Source organism: Carcharodon carcharias, chromosome 9 (genome assembly GCF_017639515.1).
Source record: "Carcharodon carcharias isolate sCarCar2 chromosome 9, sCarCar2.pri, whole genome shotgun sequence".
Lineage (NCBI taxonomy): Eukaryota > Metazoa > Chordata > Chondrichthyes > Lamniformes > Lamnidae > Carcharodon > Carcharodon carcharias.
The window spans coordinates 135,072,080-135,097,971 of NC_054475.1; the positions used below are offsets into that span (position 1 = coordinate 135,072,080).

Consider the following 25,892-nt stretch of genomic DNA (forward strand, 5'->3'; position numbering starts at 1 on the left):
GTCAAAATTTGTGGACACCATTGGCAAAACTGACATTTATTGCCCATTCCTGGACAGATTATTGTGGGCCATCTTCTCTACTGTCTGCACTCAATGCCACAGGGTATCCACAAGCAGCCCCACCATCATCATCAGAAGGGAACCTACTAATAAAAAATACAGATGTCCTGTCCAAAACGAAAAATTTTCCGAATAATGCAGTCGATATTCTGTGGTGCACAAGTCATGTTATTCCTGGTACCAAGGCATTTTCCCAGATTTGTATCACGACAGGAAAGAGAACAGCCACAAAGATGATATAAGACTGCAGTCTCCTAACTTTTGTGCCAATAATCACCTGACTGCCAAAATGAGTCTGTGATACGGATGGGGGGGAAACTGAATCATTATCCAGGAAGCAATTTATCGGACTATACAGGTATAAAAGAGGATCCCCCGATATAGTGTTACATGTGGGGGAAAGAGCCTTGCCCTGGTAGTTTATGTTTGTGTGGTTGGGTTGGAGAGCCTGATCATGCGCACTCTGCAACATGTCACAGACTGGCAAAGGGATCGGCCGAATAATCGGCGGAATGGCGACAAATCTCGCGATCGTTCTTGAATATGACAGGAGGGTTTCCCCCCTCCCAATAACCGTATAATAACAATGTGATGAAAAGAAGCTGTGTCTAAGTAAAAGCCTAAACCTGCTTGGGGTTTTTGTTTTAAACACAAACAGAAGAGGATCTCAGCAACTGAGGATGAGTGAGGAGGAGAAAGCCAGCACCTCTGGCCAGGCGGACCAGGCGGGGGTGAGTGCGGAACGCGCGCGTGAGCTCATTGTTTCCAACTTTGTATCAATTGGCGATGGAACGCTAAGCCGGTATCAACGTTCGATGGCGGGAAGAGGCCACTTTCTGCTGCGGCTCCCGAGGAGGACACCGCTCCCGCTAAACAAACCGCTCGGTTTTTAGAATGGCGCAGCTCTCCCGCAAGCTTTGAAAGCCGGGGGGTGGTTCCCCCCCCTCCCCTCTCTATTTAAAAGCACAACACATAAGATGCTGAACCACACCGCCACTGTTTATTGTGCTGATGGAGGGGAGAACCATGGACTTTTTAAAAAATAATACCACCCTCTATGTCCGGGCCTCCGTCTGGCCGTGTTGGTGATCTGCCAGCAATCGGATGAGCTGTGATTAAAGCCTGGGAAGTCCAGGCCTCGCTCTCCAATACGTCAACCCTTACGTGTATAAACATATATTATGTGACGCCTCTCCCACTGAAAGGGACATTCTCACCTGTGCGAAAACTAAACCTGATCCTCTGCATACTAAGGCAATCATGGTTTGCAACACGGACTTTTAATTTCTTACTCATTATAATGGGAATGCTTTCTGTAACAATCCTGCTTATAGAAGCAGCCTGAAAAGAAGTCAGTTGAGGGGGCTGTCTCACTTGCGATATGTAAATTGAATCCGTGTAGATTATTAAACTCGAGTTAGTCCAAGTGAAACAAGAAGGTGTGACTAATGGGAACAACAGGTATCAAAAAGCCTTACTCAAAAGGATAATAAATACATAGCACCTTGTCACGTCTCAAATATCAGCAAATGTAGAAGTAGTTTTGAAGTGCAGTAAATATCCTTTTACAGATTGTCATAAATACTTGAAATGGGCTACCAAAAAATTAATGAAAGTTAAAATACCATTCTATGAAGGCAGAATAAATTTGCTAGAGAAATGAGTTTGATTGGGCTGAATAGCCTATTCTCAACTCAGGTTTTTATATTATTTACTCAGTAGTACAACAGAAAGAACTTGATCGCAGTTACATTTAGGATCCACTGTGCTATTCTCTTTATTCTCCTTTCACTTACATACAAGGGCAGTGATGACTGCAGTTGAGTGACATCTGCTCATACAATAGAACTTTCTTCTTTAGTATTTTCCCTAGTTTTCTTTCTCCCCTTTCGCCATTATGATTATATTGACATCAGCCATGAGTCCGCTGTGTTGAATCCACATGGTTTCAGTTGATACCTACTATTCAAATACTCCCAGGACCTTTTCACACCCGGGGGAGGTGGTGGTGTAGTAGTATTGGCATTGGACTGGTATCCCAGAGACCCAGAGGTAATGCTCGGGGACCCGGAGGCAGATGGTGGAATTTGAATTCAATAAATTTCAAAGAGCCGCGACACCATTGTCAATTGTTGTAAAAACCCATCTGGCCCTTTAGGGAAGGAAATCTGCTGTGACCTACATGTGACTCCAGACCCACAGCAATGTGGTTGACCCTTAAAAATGCCCTCTGAACAAGGGCAATTAGGGATGGGCAATAATTGTTGGCTTAGCCAGTGACATCCACGCCCCATGAATGAATTTTTAAAAAAATCTCAAATTGCTTTCATGCTTTGGAGCACCTCCACGTTTCTCCAGGAACCTTCGACACCCTGCCCACTCTCCAAGGCCCTGAAACCCCTCCTGAGTACTCAGGTACCACAGGACTTTCAACACTTAGTTGCCTCAAATGCTAGGAGGCCTATAACTCTTCCCACAATTCAATACCCCCCCCCTCACCAATCCCATGCACCAAGACTCAATTCAAACTTCCAACGCACCTCAGGATCCCTAACCAATGGTATCAAACAGCCATCCTCCCAGACCCTGGCCTCCTGAGTGTGACAGTATTTTAAGACATCCCACTGTCCTCCCACCTCAAATAATTAGCAAAAATCACAGCCCTACACTCACTCCCAGATACTGATGGGGCAATACCTGCAACATACTTCCTGTCCTCAATTTGGAACATCTTCCTCATGAACTTCATCTATATCTCCGGTTATTTTTCTAAAAAAAATAAAATTAACCACATGTTTAAGATGTTTACAGTAATCAAGGCCACCTAGGAACAATTACCACATAAGCATTCAGAAAATGGAGGAATCCAAAGGCAAACACATGGTGCCACACTCTAATTTTAGTATATAATAGACTGATCTTTATTCTTACTTAAAGTTATAGTTTACAACTACTGTGCAAGATGATTGAAGTAATAAATTGCTAATGTTTTTCAGCCACTCTGCGATCAGGCTTGTCCTGGACTTAAACAAGAACCCTCAAATATGCAGGTAAATGGACAATATCTGCTTGAGGAGGTTATGTGCAGTCTGATATATACTGATATATATGCATGATATTTACTATTTAATTTTAGCCTTATCTGGGGACTCCTAAGCTTTATGTGTATTTGCAGTCTTTAGAAGGAATTTAGTTCTAAATTTAATTTAATCCTTTTGTGGCCAGGTTTTGGCTGTCGAATAACTTTTTATAGTTATGATGTTAGGAATTGTTTTCCTCCTTTTGTTCTGGTTTTATCAGGGTTTTTTAAATTTCAATGTTAATTGTTTCATTTCTCGTACAAGCAATGTCACAAGAGATGTTGAGAAACAAACTGGAACTTGAATACCAAATGAATGTATTAATTTGTTTCCACATCCAGCATCTGCTCCAAAAGATGTGGATTGATGCCTGGTGCTGGTTTGCTCCTACAGTACTTCTAAGTTTTGGTTTTAGCCTCATCTTTAACTGTAAATTTGCCATCCTTTTACTTTGAGCCTTCATAAGAAATTTATTTCTAATTTTATTTTTGTTGATGAAAATAGTTTTGCTCTTCATATATTTTCCTCTTTGTTTTATTGTTGAAGTAACACTACTAGATGCATAGGTATATGAACCTTTTTTGAAGGATAAGGGAAAGTACAGGTTTAACCTATACATGCTGATACATTAAAAAGAATAAAATTACAAACTAGATAAGTTATAATTATGTACAGGCAGCTGCCTAATTTTATAATGTGAAGTAGGATCATTTTTGGCCTCCTGGAGGGAATTGAGGAATCTGGGGAGTTCGGCGGGTAAAGTGGAGTTGAAGCTGAAGATCATCCACGATCATATTGAATGGTGGAGCAGGATCGATGGGCCACATGCTCTTCTCTTGCTCCTATTTCTTATTCTCTGATAAAACACAGAAACGGATAGGCTTGAACTGTGGTACTTTAGTAATTCCTCCCGTGACAAGAAGGCTTCCTTAAAATCTTAATGTCCTCTAAATGGTTTTGTTCCCAATCATTACTTTTCTCTTATGTAACAAAAATATGTAGTTGCCTTTTTGGCACTTGCTTTATTTCAGCATATTGATCATTATGTGACATTGTGGGTAGAAAAATCACCCTTAAGCCAACATACTTTTTGATAAAAACAAAAAAACTGCGGATGCTGGAAATCAAAAACAAAAACAAAAACAGAATTACCTGGAAAAACTCAGCAGGTCTGGCAGCATCGGCGGAGAAGAAAAGAGTTGACGTTTCGAGTCCTCATGACCCTTCGACAGAACTTGAGTTCGAGTCCAAGAAAGAGTTGAAATATAAGCTGGTTTAAGGTGTGTGTGTGGGGGGCGGAGAGAGAGAGAGGTGGACTGGGGTGTGGTTGTAGGGACAAACAAGCAGTGATAGAAGCAGATCATCAAAAGATTTCAACAACGATAATACAAAAGAACACATAGGTGTTAAAGTTGGTGATATTATCTAAACGAATGTGCTAATTAAGAATGGATGGTAGGGCACTCAAGGTATAGCTCTAGTGGGGGTGGGGAGAGCATAAAAGATGTAAAAAAATAAATAAATAAATAATTTTTCTTTAAATAAAAAAAATATTTATTTTTTTTTACATCTTTTGATGATCTGCTTCTATCACTGCTTGTTTGTCCCTACAACCACACCCCCACTCCACCTCTCTCTCTCTCTCCGCCCCCCACACACACACCTTAAACCAGCTTATATTTCAACTCTTTCTTGGACTCGAACGCAAGTTCTGTCGAAGGGTCATGAGGACTCGAAACGTCAACTCTTTTCTTCTCCGCCGATGCTGCCAGACCTGCTGAGTTTTTCCAGGTAATTCTGTTTTTATACTTTTTGATAATACTGATCACCCCAAATGTAACCCAGCATGATACAACTCAAAATGATCTCTGCAGATTTAGTCCACATTTTGGGCAGTGAGGGCCGGCTGGGTGATTTTCATGATTCAAGTTGATAGACTAGTAGCATGAAACTTTTACGCTCCCAGTTACAATATTTTACTGAAATTCTGATGATATGTTTATTTCGTTTTTGTTTTTTGGGGGAATGGAGAGAAATTATAGTTATATTTGTGGAAAAACATAACAGATTTCTGTTATCTGAGCACTAAACAATGATCAGGTAGCTGAATATACCAGTGATGTATGATTTCTATTTTAAAAAATATGATCCACCCCATGTACTAGCAACTGGCTATATAATAGTTGACTGACTTTCCTGCATTCTCCTTGTTGGATAAGAACAAAGCTTCAATTTTTGCTTGTTTCCCCTTCACTTGCTGTACCTATGGTACAGCAAACCAAGAAACTTGCCACCCTAGGAATTATGAATGGCAGAATATTTTTTTACTAATATGATGCGTTGTGATAATGTGTCTGGTGTAGGGAGATAGTACCATGCATAATTGAGGTTTGACTATTGCTAAAATTAACTCCTAATCTGGTGTTTATTAGTGACTGTACATTGAAGGAATCAGCCTATTGGGGCCAGTGGAATTTACAAATTGCCTCATGGACCAGTAGAGTAATATTTCTGTTTTGCCTTTTCTTATTTTACAGCTGCTTTAGTTTTATTGCATTTCCCCTTCTTTTCCTGTAAGATATTTGACTTACTTGACCTATGCTTCTGTGATGTTTTCTATCTATTTGTATAAGTATCTTTGCTTTCTTTTTCACTGCCTACCCAGATGCCCTCAAGCTAATGTTATAGCTCCAAACTCTGTTCATATAAAGTATACTTTGTATTAAAATATATTCATCAACTATCCAGGATAATCCCAGATCACCAGCATCAGCTCTCAATGCTCGAGGCAAACCTATCCACTGCAGTGCTGTACCCCAACTGCATTAAACTATCTCGAGCTCAGAAGATTTACCTTCAATATTGGGAGCCAAGACATGTGCCAGGATTTTCCCCTCGGCAATTTGGAGGCGGGGCCCGCCTGCCGAGGGGAAAATAACATGGGATGATGGCGGGAGGAATCACCAACGTCATCCCGGTCCCTTTAAATTTTAGGAAGGCAGGTGGACAGCGAAATCAGCTGTCTGCTCGCTAACCCGTCAATGGCCAATTGAAGACATTGACATGCTAATTAAGATGATTAAAAACCTGCCCGTCCAAGTTTAAGGCTGGCGGGCTGGCCAGGAGCCCCAGCGGGCTCCAGATTATTCATGAAAATTCATCCACTGGCGGGATGAAGTTTCATGTTCATTTTTTAAAAATGTAATTTTACGTGTTTATTATTAACATGTCCCATCTCGTGTGACATTGAGAGGGACATGTTAATAATTTTAATATTTATCTATTTTTAGACTTTACTTACCTGTCACGAATCTCCCTGAGACAGCACTTAGTCTCAGGAAGCAAGGAAGCAGTGCGCTTTTTCGTGCATGCGTGAAAGAGCGTACTTTGACAGATGGGGAATCCTCCCCCCCCCCCGACACCGGCACAGGAAGGGCATAGCGCTTCCTATCGTGCAGGCCGCTGGGCGGGCCTTAATTGGTCCGCCCACTCAAAATGGCAGTGGGCCCCGTTTCAGTGGCGGGTGTCAGCTGTCCACCCACTGCTGAGCTGGTGGGGCCCGCACACCCACCAAGAGCAAAATTCTGCCCATGATCTGAGAATCCCAAATGGCTCATAAAGCTCCTTCGTGGGCTGCAGAATCTGACCGATAAATCTAAAATAGTGCATGGTTTTATTGATTTTGGCTTAGTTGCAGCTACATAAGTTTATTTAACCCTACTACAACAATAATGTATCCAACTTAAATAGGTTCTATTATGGATCAAGTTATGAAGAACCAAATAGTAGATTAAAGTGTTTTGTGTTATTTAGATGAGTCTAAGCAGATTGATCAATATAATGAGCATGTTTCTTTTGGCCCTTTTTTCCCATTCTAGAGAAATTTAGAGAAGATACGATCTTTTACTTGGAAAATCTTTGAGCTGTTCAAAGTAGGTAATCTTGCTAGGTACTAGAATTGGTTCAGTTGCAAAAGAAGGTTTAATTGGAGCTGCCTAACAGGAATGCCTTTAACAGTGCCTGATAAACAATGGAGATTAAAAATTGCCAGTGCTGAATTGAAAGAAACTGTTGCAGTTATACAGCTGGCCACTCAGTTTCTTAAAGAGAAAGTACAGGTTAACATTTCACAAGGAGGCCTTTTGTTGGAGCTCAGGGTATTCTAACAAGGGGCCTTTGAGTTTTTTCCTCTTTCACGTATTGTTGTTTATTACCAGGAATTTCTGTTGCATAATTTAATTAACAGTTGTGTTCAGCGTTATATTTCTACAGCATATAGGGCAGTGAAGTAAGGTTAGTTTATAAAACCTTTACTGCACTTATTTTTATAATCTGAGCTTCCTGATAGCTTGGTGAGTTTACACAGTAAGTTGCTGATTATTATAAATCGGGAATATCTCGAGTCTGATCCCTGAGTCTTTGGTCATTTGTGTTAGCTGAACTCAGCTGGGAAGGACATTCTATTGGGAAACAAATCAGAGTGGATCAGAAACAGAAAATGCAATTAAACATAACCTTTGGATGGAATGGTCCCAGATTTGCACTAAATGTGGTAGTGGGCGGGAAAAAGAATGTTTTACCCACCAGCCACAATGGCAGTTTTTCAAACTGTGTTGTTCCAATTCTGCCTCATTAATCATGTATTCCCGGGAAACACGCTGTTTCTCTAGTGGGCGGCCTCCGATTCACCTCCTATGCCATCACCTCACTGCTTCTTCATGCCAGACACCATATGCAAAGTGCAGCTGCACACACACTGCTCAGCTCTTCTAGCCCAAGACTGCTGCACAGAAGACATGGCCCGGAAGGCAAGAAGACTACAGCCCCCCGAATCCGTGATGCATCCCTGGAACAAGTTCTGGACACCATTGGAGCCCGCCGTGATGTCCCCTACCCCCGCTCTGGCTGCAGGAGGCACATCAGCGTCATCATTCCGCTTGGGAGGCAATGGCAGAGGTGGTCAGTGCCAATGCTACACAGAAGAGGTCAGCCATCTAATGCAGAAAGAGGATGAATGATCTCATCCATGCCACCAGGGTATGGCAACCATCTCATCACTCCAAACTCTTTCATTCACAAGGCCGTCACATATTCATCTCACTCGCTGCCAGCTCAAGGGACATCACCACTCACTCTCACACACATTCCTCACATGTCCTTCGGGCCTCATCTCCTCTGGAGACTGCCTCCTCAGCCCTCATCCTCTTGAGGCCACTTAAACAGATCAACATGCGCCCTCACACACATCCTGGGATATTCCCCTTCCCCAGTAATGCCCTAGCCTGCAGCCTCTTCCCTTGCTTGAGGCCACTTCTCCCCCTTTCTCAAGCATGCTACAGCCCTGCAGCCATTGAAAAGCCACCCCTGCCATAAGGCTGGTCTCGTAAGTAGAGACCTGCCCGTGAGTCCCCTAAAAGTGATGTGGTCCTGCCTGTGAAGCCTGGCACTGATGATGGGGAGTGCTGCCCGAAGCAAAGTCAGCAAACAAGTCTCAAAGTCCCGAGTAAAGTCCGGCTTGCCAAGTGGGCATATTGCTTATGTTCATTTTGTGCTTGGATGATCCAGCATGGGGGGGATGAGCTGGGCTTACAGTGACATGCAGATGTATTACAATGAAGTTCCTGATGTGCGGCGCAGGAAAGGTGGCCCGCCATTGACAAGTGGAGCAGACAATTGCACATCGTGAAACCAATTTTTTGCCTTCCCGCCATATTGTCCACTCATGCTCACCATGATGCCTCACGCGAGCAAGCACGGAAATTTCCGCCCTCTGTGTTTGTGTAACTGGACATTTGAGTCTTGCGTGGGGCTACCCCACAAGAAGCAAGAAATCTGGCCAGCTGAAATCCCTGAGTTTATCTTGTGTGATGTAGGACAGGAGCAGTTGGAATAGGTGCAGTGATTGACAAATTTACTTACTTCTAATGTTCTGGCATTGCCTACCAGGATAGTAGAGTATGTTCCTTTGGCCAAGTTCTCAGATTATTCAGAGTTTAGCAGGGGTTGTTGCTTTTGTTCAAAGACTACAGGGTGTTCCTTGTGATTTTTGTACCCTTTTGATTGAACATTTGAAGGGAAGAATTTGTTGGTCTTGGTGAAGTTGGTGGATATCTAGACAAGAATTTTGGCTTCAATCATGAAATAAATCTCAAAAGCTTTAATTTATTTAGATGGAACCATATTGGGCCTTTTTTTTCTTCTGGAGCTGAAATTAGATGCCTCATTTTTCCTTCTGCAATATCTCTGGAATTCAGAAGTGTTTAATTGCACAGCTAAACTGAAATGTATGGAAGGCTGAACCATGGTGATCTTCACTGCAGCAGTTTTGCTCCTTGTTACTGTGCACTATGTATGTTTTTTTAAGAGCCTTTAAGTGATGTCCACTGCATAGGTTTACATCAAAGACTTGTCTTTTGAAGATTTTCCCTTAAGATTCTTTCAATTGTTCTGAATTTTCCTTACCCAAGTAGCTTGAGGTTACACATATGTATTAAGCTAGGTAGGATTTGGAGCAAGAGTAGCTCCAGCAGACTGTCAACTCTTTGCTGCCATTGCTCTTACCAAAAATTACAAGCATTGTGGAACATGTCCATGTAAAGAGAACCTTCAAATAATGGACACATGCCATTTGACTTATTTTATTTACTTTGTGCTTTATAATAACAGTGGCGCTTGGCATGCGTGTTTCTGGCCTGCACAGTTGGAACAGTGTGTAGAAAGTGGAATTAAAATTTAAACGTGCTCCCAAGGAGTTGAAACCACAGCCCCAAGAAAAGTAATTAAAAAGTAAATGTACACTGCTGTCCAGCAGCTGACCTTGATATGCTATAACACCGTTCTAGGCCTGTTTCCCCTCTCCTGCCCCATCTAGCCCCACAAGGCAGGCTCCAGGATGGGGATGGAAAATTCACCAACTTTATTCAAGGGTGGACAGACACCCCCCCACCCCCCCAGTGGGGGGGCAAAGTGCTGGAGGGTGGGCAGTTTTCTTTTGATTATGTCCCACCATATAACATATATCACCAGTACAGAATTGATAGCGTCTTCCAAGTTGTTACACAGTACTGTTTGCCATTTAACAGTACAAATTGTTGTTCATGTCATGAAAATATGCTATTCTACTGGTTTTCAAATTTTTTTCTCCATGTAGGATTATGCAAATATTGTCACAGAGCTAGGGTCCCCTGTCCCAATTATTGAAAGGAAAACAGTGTTATCATTGCAAAACACATTTATCTTATTAGTGTACAGAAAGATAAGGTACTGGTAAGTCAAGAAAGCAACTGTATAGAAATCTGATGCCCTAGGGGGTAGGTGGAATGTGGAGTTGAGACCACAGTCAGATCAGCCATACTGTTACTGAATCGCGGATCAGGCTTGATGGGCTGATTAGCCTATTCCTGCTCTTATTTCGTATGTTTGTAGCAGACCCAAGTTTGAAAACTGATGTATATTATGTAAACAAACTTCAGATTAAGATTAGCAATTCCAATTCTCTCTAACTTTCTACTAGCATAATTAGACATTTACCAGACAAAGTGGTGGTTAAATTCGAGAGCTTTGATTTCTTTTGAAAAGTATTTTGTAACTCGGGCATGAAATGTTATGCTAAATCTGATACACTGCTTTTTCTCTACAAAGGGAGCATGGGAGCACTTATCTACATGTTTTTGAAGTAAAGCATTAATATTCTTTGTTAGATCCCCCATTGGCCTAGTAGGTAAAGGCACCACATAGTGCAGCATCAAACCAGAGGATTCCCGGTTCAGGTTTTGGTCTTTGTAGCAGCATCTGATTTGAGGACAAGCAGCGTTAGGAGCGCTGCAATTGCTTTTAGTGCTTTAGGCCTTGGGAAGAGAAAAGGTGGTTGGAGGATTATGGCAATAAGACCAAGAAGCATATAAAGGGAGAGTATGCAGCAATCACAGAGGGTAGCATTTGTAACTATGATTAAGGCTGTTAGTGCTGTGGCAGAGGCTGAATTCTGATTGGAGAGATTCAGAAATAGAGTTGCATGAAAGGATGGGCATTGATTTGAGAGGTGACAACACAGTCCAGGGACTTTGATGAAGAAAAGGAGGTTGAAGATGGGGCCGTAGTTTGTATGGCAGAGGAGTTAAGGATGGATGTTTTGAGGAGGGGGTGATAATGGTGGTTTTGAAAGGAGAGAGACAGTATCTGAGGAGAGGAAACAATTTACCATGTTGTTCAAATTACATATTCTTAGTAAAAATATAGGACTGGCTTGTTAGAATTTTCCAGAACATAACAGAACAGTTTGTTCTGAGCGTGGTAATGCTAGAAGCAAGGCCATAAGTATGATGTTCACTATAAACTGCTCATGGTGCCCACAGAGAAATCTGTTCATTGTGAAATATTTGCAGTTATGCTGTTGTTTTCTGCAAGCGCTGATGGGCAATGGAGCATAAATAAAACCTGTACAGTTTAGTAAACTACTTGATTTATTTGACGAAACTGAAGTTTCAAAATAAAAAGCACCTTGAGACTGATTTTGTATTGTTTCAACTTTCAGAGCTATGTTTCGCCTTTGCAACTTAAAATGCCTCCAAAGACATCAAATCCAGGAAATGATGTGGATCCTGAATACGAAGAGAAAATGGTAAGACTTGGCCAGCGAATCTGAAACTGTAAGACCTCCGTTATCTACCCTCCCATTATTTGCAAATTAATCTTGATTATCTACCAGAATCTTTATAGGACAAGACATACTGTGAGCCGTCGGCCCTGATGTTTAAGGGGGTTGGTGGGGTGGGGGTGGGGTGGAGTGGAGCTTTGCTGTCAGGTAAAAGGGTTTCCTGTCAAATTTAACATTAGGACCTGATTACCATTTTTCAAGTCCTCTTCTCGGTAGCAGCAAATCAGATTGAAAGGCTGACTGGCTGGCAAGCGCATAGGCCTCCATGACCAGGCCACAGCCAGGGCATGTAGAGCAGGGAGAGAGAAATCAGGCTTGGTGGGGTAGGAAGCAGGGAGAGATTAGAGAAGGGATGGAGAAGATCATGTGGGGAGAGAGAGAGAGGAGAAGAAGAGAGACAGTAGGGAACCATAGAGGAGGAGGGGAGAGTATTGTAGGGGCCATAGAGGCATCAGATCTCCAGGGATGTTGGTGGGAAATTCCAATCATCAGGGAGATTAACAGGTTTACTTGGAGGGCCAGAGGGAAAGCACTCCTCCTGATGTTACAATCCCACTCTGAATTCAAAATTGTTTAATTTGAATTATCTGTTCAATAGAAGTTATTTTGGGCACAAATGGCATCTTTAGTCTTTAATTTAAATTGCAGGCTAATACATTTTTTTTCCAGCAAAATTCTGCTGTGAAATACCAGGACCTGACTGTAATAGTTGTTTGGTAGTACAGAACTTGAATATTGTTGAAAAAAGAGAGGTCTAAGCTTTTCGTCTTGCACTCACCAGGATACTCACAAGAATACCAATATAAGGGGAAAACAACAATTTATACTATATGTGAAGACAGTGCTGATTGGTTGGCAAGTGGTGTTGGCATAGCAGTTAACTGTCAGTCATCATCAGTGGTGGTAAAGATTGTTTGGAAGTTTTAAATGAAAACTATACTTTTTGGCTTTCCTCTTAACAGAAAATGGACCGGACCAAACGATTTGAATTCCTTTTAAAACAGACTGAGTTGTTTGCACATTTTATCCAACCAGCTGCTCAGAAAACCCCATCGTCTCCACTTAAGTTAAAACTGGGAAGGCCTCGAACAAAACAAGATGAAAAACAATCACTTCTTTCAGTTGGAGAGTAAGCGCTCTATTATTGATCAAAAACTTGGCATTTTTTGTACAAACTGCTTTAATTACCTTTGTCTTTCTAATGCCTGTTCACAATTTAACTGACTTTTTATATCATCTGAGGAATATATCTACAGAGGGGCAGTGGGGGGGTGTTCAAAAAGGAAATGGGGAGGGTACAGGCTCAACATGTTCCCTCTAGGGTGATAGGAAGGAGTAACAAGCCCAGAGAACCATGGATGACCAGAGATATTCAGGTTACGATGAGAAGGAAAAGAGAGGTTTTTAGCAGGTACAAGGGAAGCAAATCAGCAGAGGCATTAGTGGAGTACAGGCAGTGCAGGGTGGAGCTTAAGAAAGCAATTAGGAGAGCAGAGAGGGGATATGAGAAAGCTCTGGCTGGTAAAAGTAGGGAAAATCCCAAGATATTCTGTAAGTATATCAATGGGAAGAGGATAACCAGGGAAAGAGTAGGGCCCATAAGGGACCAAGGGGGCAATCTATGGGTGGAGCCAGAGGACATCACTAGAGTGTTGAATGAATACTTCACGTCGTCATCACCCAAGAGAATGAGGATGAAGGTATCGAACTCGGGGAGAGAGACTGCAAGGTTCTTAAACAAATTGACAGGGAGTGACAAGGTATTGGAGGTGTTGGCAGGCTTAAAAGTGGACAAATCTCCAGGTCCGGATGATTTGTGTCCCAGACTGCTGAGGGAGGCAAGGGAGGAGATCACGGGCTCTGACCCAAATTTTTAATTCCTCTCTGGCCACGGGGGAGGTGCCAGAGGACTGGAGAACAGCTAATGTGGTTCCGCTATTTAAGAAGAGTTGTAGAGATAAGCCAGGGAACTACAGGCTAGTGAGTCTCACGTCAGTGGTAGGGAAACTATTGGAGACAATTCTGAAGGAGAGCAAGGTTTGATCAGGGATAGTCAGCATGGCTTTGTCAGAGGGAGGTCATGCCTAACAAATTTGATTGAATTTTTTGAGGAGGTGACAAGGTGTGTAGATGAGAGTAGTGCAGTTGATGTAGTTTATATGGATTTTAGCAAAGCCTTTGACAAGGTCCCACATGGTAGACTTATAAAGAAGGCAAATGCACATGGGATACAGGATAATTTGATAAGGTGGATTCAAAATTGGTTTAGTTGTAGGAGGCAGAGGATGATGACAGAAGGATGCTTTAGTGACTGGAAGCCAGTGTCCAGTGGCATACCAAAGGGATCTGTGCTGGGTCCCCTATTATTTGTCATTTATGTGGGACTATGTGGGAGGTAGGATTAGCAAGTTTGCAGATAACACAAAGATTGGCAAGGTGGCTAACAGTGAGGTTGAGTCTTGGGCTACAGGAAGATATAGACGGGTGGTCAAATGGGCAGATAAGTGGCAGATGGAATTTAATCCTGAAAAGTGTGAGGTGATACACTTTGGAAGGAGTAATTTGAAAGGAAGTATTCAATGAACATCATGGCACTAGGAAGTTCTGAGGAACAAAGGGACCTTGGCGTGTGTGTCCATAGATCTCTGAAGGTGGAGGGACATGTCAGTGGGGTGGTGAAAAAGGCATATGGGACACTTGCCTTTATCAATTGAGGCATAGATTACAAAAGTAGGGATGTCATGTTGGAGTTGTATAGAACCTTGGTGAGGCCACAGCTGGAGTACTGTGTGCAGTTCTGGTCGCCACATTATAGGAAGGATGTGATTGAATTGGAGGGGATGCAGAGGAGATTCACCAGGATGTTGCCTGGGATGAAGCATTTAAGTTATGAAGAGAAGGTTGGATAGACTTGGGTTGTTTTCGTTGGAGCAGAGAAGACTGAGGGGACGACCTGATCGAGGTGTACAAGATTATGAGGGGCATGGACAGAGTGGATAGGGAGCAGCTGTTCCCCTTAGTTGAAGGGTTAGTCACAAGGGGACATAAGTTCAAAGTGAGGGGCAGGAGGCTTGGGGGGGATGGGAGGAAAAACATTTTTACCCAGAGGGTGGTGACGGTCTGGAATGCGCTGCCTGGGAGGGTGGTGGAAGTGCGTTGCCTCACATCCTTTAAAAAGTACCTGGATGAGCATTTGGCTCTTCATAACATTCAAGGCTATGGGCCAAGAGCTGGTAAATGGGATTAGGTAAGTAGGTCAGGTGTTTCTCACGTGTCGGTGCAGACTTGATGGGCCGAAGGGCCTCTTCTGCACTGTGATTCTGTGACGTGTGAGGTGATGCACTTGGGCAGGACAAACAAGGCATGGGAATACACGATGAATGGTAGGACTCTGGGAAGTACCAAGGATCAGAGGGACCTTGGTGTGTATGTTCACCAGTCCCTTAAGTTAGTGGGACAGGTAGATAAGGTAGTTAAGAAGACATATGGGATACTTTCCTTTATTATCCGAGGCATAGAATATAAGAACAGGGAAGTTATGCTGGAACTTTATAAAATGCTGGTTAGGCCACAGCTAGAGTATCGCATGCAGTTCTGGAATCCACATTATAGGAAGGATGTGATTGCACTAGAGAGAGTGCAGAGGAGATTTACCAGGATGTTGCCTGGGCTGGAGAGTTTTGGTTATGAGGAGAGATTGGATAGACTGGGGTTATTTTCCCTGGAGCAGAGGAAATTGAGGGGGGACATGATTGAGGTGTATAAAATTATGAGGGGCATAGATAGGGTAGACAGGAAGGAACTTTTTCCCTTGTTGGAGGAATCAATAACCAGGGGGCATAGATATAAGGTAAGGGGCAGGAGATTTAGAGGGGATGTGAAGAAGGATTTTTTCATCCAGAATGTGGTGGGCATCTGGAACTCACTGCCTGAAAGGGTGGTAGAGGAAGAAACCCTCATAACATTTAAGAAGTATTTGGGTGTGCACTTGCGATGCCATGGCATACAAGGCCACGGGCCTAGTGCTGGAAAATGGGATTAGAATAGTTAGGTACTTGTTTGACTGGCACAGACTCGATGGGCCGAAGGGCCTTTTTCTGTGCTGTAGACTTCTATGACCTCTATCTCTTCACAGTTTTCTTTAATTACAAGGCTATTAAATGCAATAGCAGGTTCCCTTGTCACAAGTTAGATGAATGACCTGTGCTTTCCCCTTCCCACTTTATTTTGACTGAAAGGGGTTCATCTAATTTACTTCTCTTTTCAATTGTTTGTCAAACTGCTGTACATTGCCAGCAGGTCCATCAATATCTGAAAAGAGAAAAGGCCGAGTAGCGACAATTATTACAAATACTGCTGTTTATTGAATGTGAAGCGTGGATGTGGTATAGTTGAAAGTGATGGACAGTTACGTTGAGGTGGAATTACTGTTTGCTTTTTGAACCCAATTCTGATGGTATTGAGTGATGTGCATATAGTTGCAGTTTCATTCAGAAAGGTGTTACTATCCATTTAGGGACCAGTAACTCTTTGTCCAAGGTAGACAAAGTTTGAAATCTCAGTTACCCACGAGGAGAATAAAGGCACAAGATTCCAAGAGTTTGAACAAACAAAATAAACTTTACTATACAAAGTCAGAAAAGTAAAACAATCTACAATATCTAACACTATAACATTCAGAATTAACATGAGGTAAATATGAATTAACAGGCAAACTGTGGTCGAACACACCACACTGCACATTAAATGGCTGATTCAACCAAGACAGATCCCACAGATTTCTCACCAACCCACCCAGGTATCAGTGAGTCCCAAAATCTCTTTTGAGACTCCCTCATGAGGGATTCCAACTCTGTACTTTCGAAGATCTAGCCTCCGAATTTCCTCAAAAGCTGCTCCGACTAGAACTCCTCAATGACTGATCATGTCCTGAAGGTTTAGTCTCCTCCTGAGATTGTGTCCTGCGGGATTCACATAGTTGCAGTACTGCCTCTAATTGCTGGCAGACTTCCATCTCTTTCGCAGACTGCTAGCTTCACTATTCTGGCACTGCTCCTAGGACTGCAGTCTCCCAGCTGCACTGAGCTATAAATGGCTCCCAGGGCCTCTCAGCCCTTACCTCCTGGAACGGAACCAGTGACCTTCCACTACCCTCTCAGCTCCACAGGACTTCTCTGAGCCCTATTTGCCTAGAGCCTGCTAACAGATTCCAGGACTTCTCTTTGAGCTGCAAACCACACGAGGTCTTAACTGCAACTAGCTGCTGCACTGAATGGCTCCCAGGACTTCTTTGAGCACCAGGTCCTTGGAGCCTGCCATCTAATAGCACCCTTCGGTATCGTCCTCCCCTGCTGCAGAACTCTCTGATAAGTTGAAACCAGGGAACTTTCTTAAGCTCTACCCATTTCCATGACGACGTAGCCTTTCAACGTTCACCGAGTGTTTTTATACTAGTTTACTCTAACTCACAAAACGGATCATCTCTCTGGACTGCACCTTTTTTGCAAACAGAGTAGACATCACATCTCAGGTTCCCCAGCTAAGTAAGCTCACTTGCTATTTTATGGCTACATCTCTTCTATTCCGACTCTATTAAACAAACATAGGTAACCTTCTGAACTGCCATTTTCTTTCAGGTGTTCTGGCAATCTCTGAAGCCCAACATTTTAGTTACTTTACTTTACAAATATTAACATGAACCATGAACTATATATTCGTCTCAAAGATTTTTAAAAACATACTATCACTAACAATAAGATTATTCTTGAGAAGCACAGCAGTTTCATTGATGGGTAGAATTGTAACAAAACCCTGACTGGTCATGTATTGTGATGAAGAATCAGTAAGTCCACTGGCTTGAGGTCTGGGCTATTGTACTTGCAGAGGGAGAGGCTCCTGACAAGAAAAGCATCTGCATGAATTATGAGGGAATACACAGATGATACCCACTTTAAATCTCTTCTGAGGAACCTATCAGAGTTTTGTGAACTGTTTAACAAGATACTAAATCTTAGAAATTACTATTGGTGATAATCGGAAACAAACATTTTGCCTGGATTAATGTTTGTGCTAAGATAGCAGGTGGAAAAATGCCACACAAATGTGTTAAATGTTAATTTGGAAAAATTTCCAGAAGTAATTTACACACCTCAATGTTTTCCCACGTACTCTGAGGCCGTGAATATAGCCAGACGCTCAGGGCTGGATTTCCCTTGTGGGCTTCTGAATCCTGCTGTCAGGCTGAAATGTAGGTCAGAACCCACACTGAGGGGAAAACAATCACTCGTTGTGGTTTTCCCCAGTGCAGCCAATTAATGACCTGATGATATGGTGGGCGGGCTCTCCAAGTTGGTTGGCCAGTCAGAGGCCTTGTAGCTTGAATGCACAAGTAGGCTCCAGTGGATGGTAAGTAAGGAAGAGGACATTTCAAAATGGGGGCACCCTGCCTCCAACATATTTAAATGTAAAGTAAAAAATGGCTTTTGTAAACTGGCTACCATTGGGGTGGGTGGGGGAGCGGGGAATCCATCTATGGGGTGGCCTATGGCCGCTGCTGCACCCAGTCAGGCAGGAAGGGCCTCTAAGCTGGCCCTTGTGGCATCTCCCTGGGAGACTGCCTCCAGGAAATTAAACTGTTCCCTGCCACTTCCGGGAACTTGGAAGCAGACTGGAAAATCCCAGTCAGCCTCCTCTAATTGGCCTTAAGTGCCCCTTAGTTAGCTGGACCTGCTACCTGGCACTTGCAGATGGATAGCCCTGTCTGGCACCCCCATCCCACCTCTGTGAAAATGGCCCTGGAAGCTGGATGGAGCCAGGGAACTGGCATGCCGGCTGACGATGCTATTTTTAACTCCTGTTCACCTCCACTCCTGATGCTGGTGGGGGTTCAAAATCCTGCCCAAGCTGGTTCTTTGGCATTGTCTTGGTCGTTCCTGTAACCTTTTGGGACAGTTTTAACAGCTCATCTTAACCATCAGTAACTATTCCAGGCTTCATTGCTGCTGATTGTAGGCTAAGCGGAAGGAGTCTGCACTAGTCACAAACTATATCATTTGTGACTTTGATTAAGGCCGCGGGATAAGCGGAATGGGAAAAGGGTTCATAAGGTTAGGTCCCAGCGGGCAGCTGATTGGGAAGATCCACAAGAGAGGAGGATGACACTGTTGGGTTTGTTGCTCATAAGGTGAATGCCTCAGTAGGCCCTTCAGAGAATGCGCAGAGGCACAGATATTAGCTGAGGGCTTATCCAAGGGTGATATTAGCCTGGCTGGTGATAGGATATAAAGGATGGCTGTGAAATAGTGATGAATTAGGGCAGTGTCTGAGGGCAAAGTATCTGACAGGAGGAAAATAAAAGATGACATGGCCGGATGACAAGAAGAGCAAGAGACAGGAGAGAAGAGCCAAAAGGGAAAGAAAAAATTGAGATAGAAGTAACGGAGTATAGGTGCAAGGGTCAAATTGTTAATGGTTAACTGATATTTATGGTGTCATATGTGTGAATGTCTTATTTGTTCACCAATTTAGAATGGCTTTTTGCCAGTGGAGGCCCTTCTGTTTCTGGTAGTGGCTGACTCAGCAAAGTGTGCTGGCTGGAATTTTTCCTTAAACCTGAAAACCTGCAAAAAATGCCCTCTTGCCTTCATTATTACAGGTGAATCCACATTGCATGTTGCAGTGGATTTATTGCAGTGACCCTGAAGTTCAATAATGGTATTAGCTAATTACCTAATTCATTTAATTATTGAGTGTATACAAATAAATTTCATTCTGTATAGTCGGTTTGTCTGTCATACTTCAAGGGGAGAGTTTTCTCCCTGTCAAGCAGACTAGTCGGGAGCGGGCATGGGCAGGCATGGAGCTGATCGCCACCCGCGATCGGATGTGCGCTGCCATTTTGCTTGGGGCATGACGCGTGCCCGGAAGAGCTCAGCGCTACCTGTGCAGGTGGGGGGAGGAGGGAGAGTCGGGGCCTGTGTTCTTTCGCGCATGCGCACCAAAGAGTGCTGAAATCTCCCTGAGGCACGGAACTGCCACAGGGAGATTTAGTTGAATTATAAAGATGGAAAAGAAAGAATAAAGTTATTCAGACATGCCCCCTCATGTGACATGTTTATGAATTTTCATGAAAAATTTAATTAATAAGCACTTCATGAAACCTCATCCCACCCGTGGCTGAGGTTTCATGAGAAATGCGAAGGCCGCCTGGGCTCTTTGCCTGCCCGCCAACCTTAAGATTGGAAGGGCAGCCCTGTCAATTTAGTTAATTAGTTTACTAATGGTCTTAATAGGCCTTTGACAGTTTGGCGGGCGCGCACCCGACTCCAGTGCACGCCCACCAAACTAAAGATCCGAATGACGCGCGGTGATGTCGGTGCACACTCCCGACATCACCGTGTGTCATTTTACACGTCAGTGTGTGGGGCCCGCCCCCTCTCGCCGAACAGAAGATTCTGCCCCAAGTTAAAATATCTGGTTGCTTCTTGAACAATAATTTTTGCGTGCTGTTGGGTTATAGCTGCCAAATACATTGTACCTTTAGTACCGTTGACTGCTGAAAAATTAGCTCATTGGTAATACCTGCATTGAGGGAGCAGCTTGAGTAAAGCTGGCATAGATTAAAAGATCCATATGGGCATAAATTATCATGGGTAAAGGCTTTGAACCACATAACTGAAGAGGATAACCTTTAGGAAAGAGTGCCAACAGTGATGTATCATGTAAAGAGCAATTATAATTTTCTTATCCTTTCTGTGTCTTAGAAGCAGGCATTGGGATTAAACAGTCTGTTCTGCAAAGTTAGCAAGGTTTAATTGAACAGCTGCACCAGAAACGGGTTTGACACTGTTTTGTGTAATACTCTTAATATAAAATCCATGCAAGAACAAATTTAAATTGAGTCCTCCTCTGACCAAGTGGATGAATGCATCACCACGTGTACTAAGGCATAGAGGCCAGAAAGTCCTCTAATGTAGTTAACAGTTTACCACCTGGGTTGTAATTGAGATGCTGCAGTTGTCTTCACATTGTGCTTTTACCTGAAGGTTTGAAATGTGCCGAGCTTGCACATTGAAATTTTATTGCACATCGGTAGTGTTGCAAATGGCCCATACATGAAACCCCACAATCCCAGGATCTGCATCATTGCAGCAGTGTTTTTACCAGCTGAAGGATTTTGTTCCTTGCATTAAACCTCTCCTTGCCAAAAGTTTGACACAGTCTTTGTTCTCCCTAAAACAGTAGGTTACATTTGAGACAAAAACAGAATTACCTGGATTTTAACTCTTCTGTACCCAGGTGAAGTGTAAAGGCAATGTCTGTGACCGCCTATATATTTACTGCACCATTACTGTCCCTCACAACTACAGCTGACCTGTTTGGAGCTGCATGCCAGGTGCTCACCCCAAGCAATTGGGGTCCAAATTAAAAGGCCAAACTCCGATAACTTGCCCCAGCTGCATTTTAACTACAAATTGTGGGTGCCCCACCCACTCGGATCTGCCAGCAAAACTTAGCATTGGCTGAGTGCCCCTGAAGCACGATAAGAGGAGGCTCTGAGCTGCAGCCAACTTGATCACTGGATCTTCTGCTGCCTAGATTTCCACAAGTATTTCCAGCTTCCAGATCCGAACTTTCACACTTTTGCTGCCTTACCACCCTTTACTCAGGTATTCCTTATTTTGTTAGCCATACTTTCTTTGGGTAGGGAGAAGACTTGGAGGAAGAGCGAGGGAGGCTGTGTGCTGGATGTCAGCACCCAAGGCCTAAAGTCAAGACTTGCCTTCCTGGTCTAACTGAGGAGCAGTGCAGGAGGACGCTGCATTTCTCCAAGCACGCGGTTGTAGACCTCTTTAACCTCTTGCCTTCTAGGCAAGGAGAGCATTGCCTTGCCAGAGGATCTCAAAGTCGCCACAGCGCTGAATTTTTATGCCACTGGTCCTTTTACTCGCAGCGGAGGAGATCAGCTCTGCCAATGACTCATTGGCTAATACCTCTCCTGGTTGCGTTTGATCTTCAATAAGGGAAAGCTTTTGGCTTCAGGAACCGCCCTGATTGCTTTTAACAATGAGTGTGAACTTTTAATCTTTTGGTGAACAAATCCTGCCTGATTGACCTGATGTCTGCCTGGTTAGAGCAATTGTTGGTCAGCTAATTTGTTCACATTGAACAGAAGAAGAATCTCATGACTTTATAGAGATATAATATCTTGTCAATGTTGGGGGATAAAATATTTTGTTCTGAACCTGGTTACATTCAGACTGATGGGCTTGTGGTGGGGAAAGACAGTAACGATTGTGTTAGAGCCACTTTTCTGTCTCTGATGGCTAAAACCTTGATTAGTTCCTCTAGGACATCCAATAATAAAGCCTGGAACAGAACAAATGAGATGGAAAATGGTATTTTACTAAGTGAGTTATCCTACCTTTTGCGATTCCTTCAAATTTTGGAGTATTTCCAGAATGTTTTCAACATTTGGTTAGAAACATAGTTTAATTTAGGATCATGTGGCTATTTTAATGAAAATTTGACTTTGTACTATGACAGGACAGCACTTAGGAGTTATCTGGAGTCCATATAAACTCATTCCCCAGTTTCACTTAAGACAAGAAATTATTGCCCTATTGTTTTATGCACCAGCATGAGATCCAAATCAGAATTGCATTCCCATTTCATATTTGCTGACAATCTTTAGTTGCTGTTTTTCTTCACTCACAGTAGTTTAGGTAGTTTTTAGTAACTATACTTTCATTATGGTGCAAGAATCATAACCAAACCAGTGGGTAAACAACAAATTGCTGGGCTTCTCAACTAAGTTCCAACTGATTGCATATTCACGGCTGCCTTTGAGGCAATCCCTCATGTACTAAATGTTATTATCTATAGCAAATTGCAGCACAACATGATGATCCGTCTTGACAGCTGGTATTATGTTCCTGTAAGGGGGCTTCTCACCTTACTAAATTTGTGCCACTTTGATATGTGTACGAAAGCTAAAGAATGACAGCGTACCATCTATTCTTGTAGGGCTTTCATTCTTTAAAGTTTTTGCATGTGCACAACACAGTCCTGCACATATATATTCACAGGCCCTATGAAGTTAAATTTTGGAATGAAAGGTGACGGGGATAATTGGTTACTTCCACACAAACTGGCACAACACTTGCCCCTAGGTTTCTTATGACCTGGGTACATGGGATTAAGAGACCAGATGCAACATCTGCAATGTCTTGATGACATTTTTATGTGTATTCTCAATACATGGGGTGACATTTAATGGTGGTGATGGGGGTTTCAGCTGCTGACTGGAGAACTGGTGGGAGCCCCGCATCGCCTCCTTTGTGGAAGGCCTGCCACCTTAAATGCCAATCAGGCACTTAACTGGGGAAGCATCAGGCCTTCTCTGGGAACAAGAACCCTGGGGACGTAAGTCCCACCTGCAAGAGCTAGTGGGTTGATCGGCAGTGCCACTGGGGAGGCAGTGGCTGCTGTCAGTACTACGGCCCCTCAAGGCTCAGGATCAAGAATGGACCCAGACACAGGTGCGTGATGGTGGGAGACGAGGTCGTGTGGTTGGAAGTGGGGGGGGAGGGGGTTCAGCAGCAAGAGGAGAGGAGTGGCTCTCAGCAGGCCCCCCTTCCTGATGCCAAGTCCCTTGATCAGATACTGAATGCTTTGGAATGAGGGACCCTACTCCTCGTCTTCCCCTTTCCCGAAGCCCACAAGTAACCCAAACAGGGTTTATATTTTGGGCTCGTCACATCGTGATTCGCTTGCCCGCTGCTGGGTGAATACCAGAAGCAGTGGGATGAGGCCCTTAAGTGGGCATTAATTGTCGAGGGGAAGGGAGGGCGGGAAGGCCATCCATGGACCCTTTAGCCACGGACTTAATCGGGGCACGAAGGTGGCAGGGTCCCCATCCACCACCCTCCTGCCTGATTAAATGTCATCCCCACCATCAAACTTGCCATGCTGGAGGGCATTAAATTCTGCCTATTGTTTCTCTAGAACCTATTAAGATTGTACTGATAAAGTACATGGAAAATGCTTATTAAAGAACATGGTAGGTAATGTTCTAGGATTCTGTAATGTATAAAGTTAACTAGAAGTAAGGTTGAGCAACTGCATGACACTGCTTGCAGGGCTTTTAGTTTCCTCTTTGATCTATATTAGCTAACAACACTTGAATGTCCACATTTGTGTAGTGTGTGCCATCCCTTGTCCTCACTGTCTGGTAAAGTCCCTCATTACAGTAATGGCTCTGACCCCCAACTGTAGATGCAATTTACTCATCAAGGCACTGGAAAAATGTTTTAAGTTGATTAAGCAAACACTATTAAGCATTGCCAAATACAACTTCATTTTGTATTAGAAGGGATTCTTAAGTCGCATAACATGAAATGCACACGTTTATCTTAATGCAGACCAGGAAGAATTTAAGGTTGATAACTGGCTTATGTTGAGCTAGTTAATCACATCATAGCTGTCAGATATCTGTAGGGATATTGTAGTTGGTAGCAGAGCTTCTTGAGTAAGGGAGAGAAAAGTTAACATCTCGGCCTCTGGGTGAGTGAGTTTAAAAAGAGGCCTAAGCTCTCTTTCTTTATCGCTCTCCAGTGACCTCTGCTAGAGTTGTGCATGTGCTGAATACTGAATCAGGTTCAGCTGTGATGTTCCCTGTAGATGAGTAGTCTGCCAACACCCGCTGTGTAATCTTGCACATGAAGTCTCTTGTGCAAGATACTGGAAAACATATATCCCAACAAAGCAATAAAAGAGGAGGGATTCACTAAAACAGGGAGCTGTGTCCTTGGGAAAAACAGGGATGAAAGTCGAAATGTCCCATTACAATAGAAGTTTGGGGATTTAATGGTTTGTTGGAGTTATAAAAATTAACAGTTCTTTGATTTGGAATTTTCAGTGGTAAATATCTCTGTGTCTATTGAGTAATAGCTTTAGTTATAGTAATAGCTTTTCCATGTGAATAATCTTTTACCGTGCAGAGCTTCCTGCACTAATAATTTCTCTGCCTGATTCTTGTTTTAAAGATTATGGCATGAAAGAAAAGGGAAGAAAATAACAAAGCAGGAAACGAGAAGGTGGTAAAGGCTATTCAGGGAGATGAGAATATAAGAATATCCTGGATCAAATCCTGTAGTTACATGTGATTTAAGTCTTAGATTTATAATTGGATAAGACTGAGTATGGAATATTAAGATGAATCATAAGAATAAGAATGATGGTAACAAAATAAGCATCATATGATACTATGGATCTGTGATTCTAATGCTGTTGATCTGTGCTTATTATTTAAAATTAGATGGGAAGAGGGCAAAATTGGGGAAAATAGTAACACAAGTACAAAATTGATTATCAGGAAAAGTCCAGCTGGTTCATCAAGCCTGCCCACATCCTGTGATATGGTTTATTTAACTTTGTGCAGGCAAGGTTTTATATCTGCAAGGGAGCTTTAAGTGTGTTCTGCGTTCATAAATTAAGTTTGATTTATGCTTTTGATGGTATCAGTCTTTACCTTTTAAGCAAACATCCAAATTATACTAATGTTACAGTAAGCTGTATTTAAATTAGATAGAAGTGAGTTCTGCCTTTCTAGGAGATGGTCCTTACATTCAGTAGAAGCTAGTTAACTTTAACTCGTAGACAAGCTACCATATATACTCACATTTCTGATGAAAAATATATGTCCCTCTTTGAGGTTAAAATGGGGGAACTGTCTTCAGTGTAGATCAAATCTGTAGAAAATATCACATCTGGTTTCCTCCGGTGAAATTTATTTCTCCAAAGACGGTGGATCCAGCAGCAGCTCAGTACCAATGTATTCCATGGATACAGGGTAAGGAGATTTAAAATCACTAATAGAGCCCAGACTGAAGCCTGGAGGTAGAGCTCCTATTTAAATGACACAATGAAAGAGTCAGATAGATGTTAGTGAGTGTGGTTAATGCTGCTAACACTGTGGTTACAATGAGAAGCAGTAGTGAGCAGTGTATTGTTATGCAGAAGCCAATGTGAAGGTAGATACTTTGGTGGATGGAAGCTTTTAATGTTGAAGCTTATGTTACAAAATGTCAGGCACA

The 25,892-nt window shown here is 42.9% G+C and overlaps 1 protein-coding gene across 3 annotated transcripts in view; it reads left to right on the top strand.

Annotated features, from left to right (window-relative positions):
* Positions 1-522: 522 nt before the first annotated feature.
* The window catches only part of smarca1 (SWI/SNF related, matrix associated, actin dependent regulator of chromatin, subfamily a, member 1), a 102,303-nt gene continuing 76,933 nt past the window's right edge, over positions 523-25,892 (top strand). For 2 of the 3 annotated variants that reach the window (XM_041195106.1, XM_041195105.1), the window contains exons 1-4: positions 527-791; positions 3,057-3,110; positions 11,674-11,760; positions 12,759-12,925. In XM_041195106.1, the coding sequence (XP_041051040.1) occupies positions 741-791; positions 3,057-3,110; positions 11,674-11,760; positions 12,759-12,925 (359 nt within the window). In that variant the 5' untranslated portion in view covers positions 527-740. Of the gene's footprint in view, positions 792-3,056; positions 3,111-11,673; positions 11,761-12,758; positions 12,926-25,892 lie in introns of all 3 variants that reach the window. The other variant, XM_041195107.1, reaches the window with a different exon arrangement.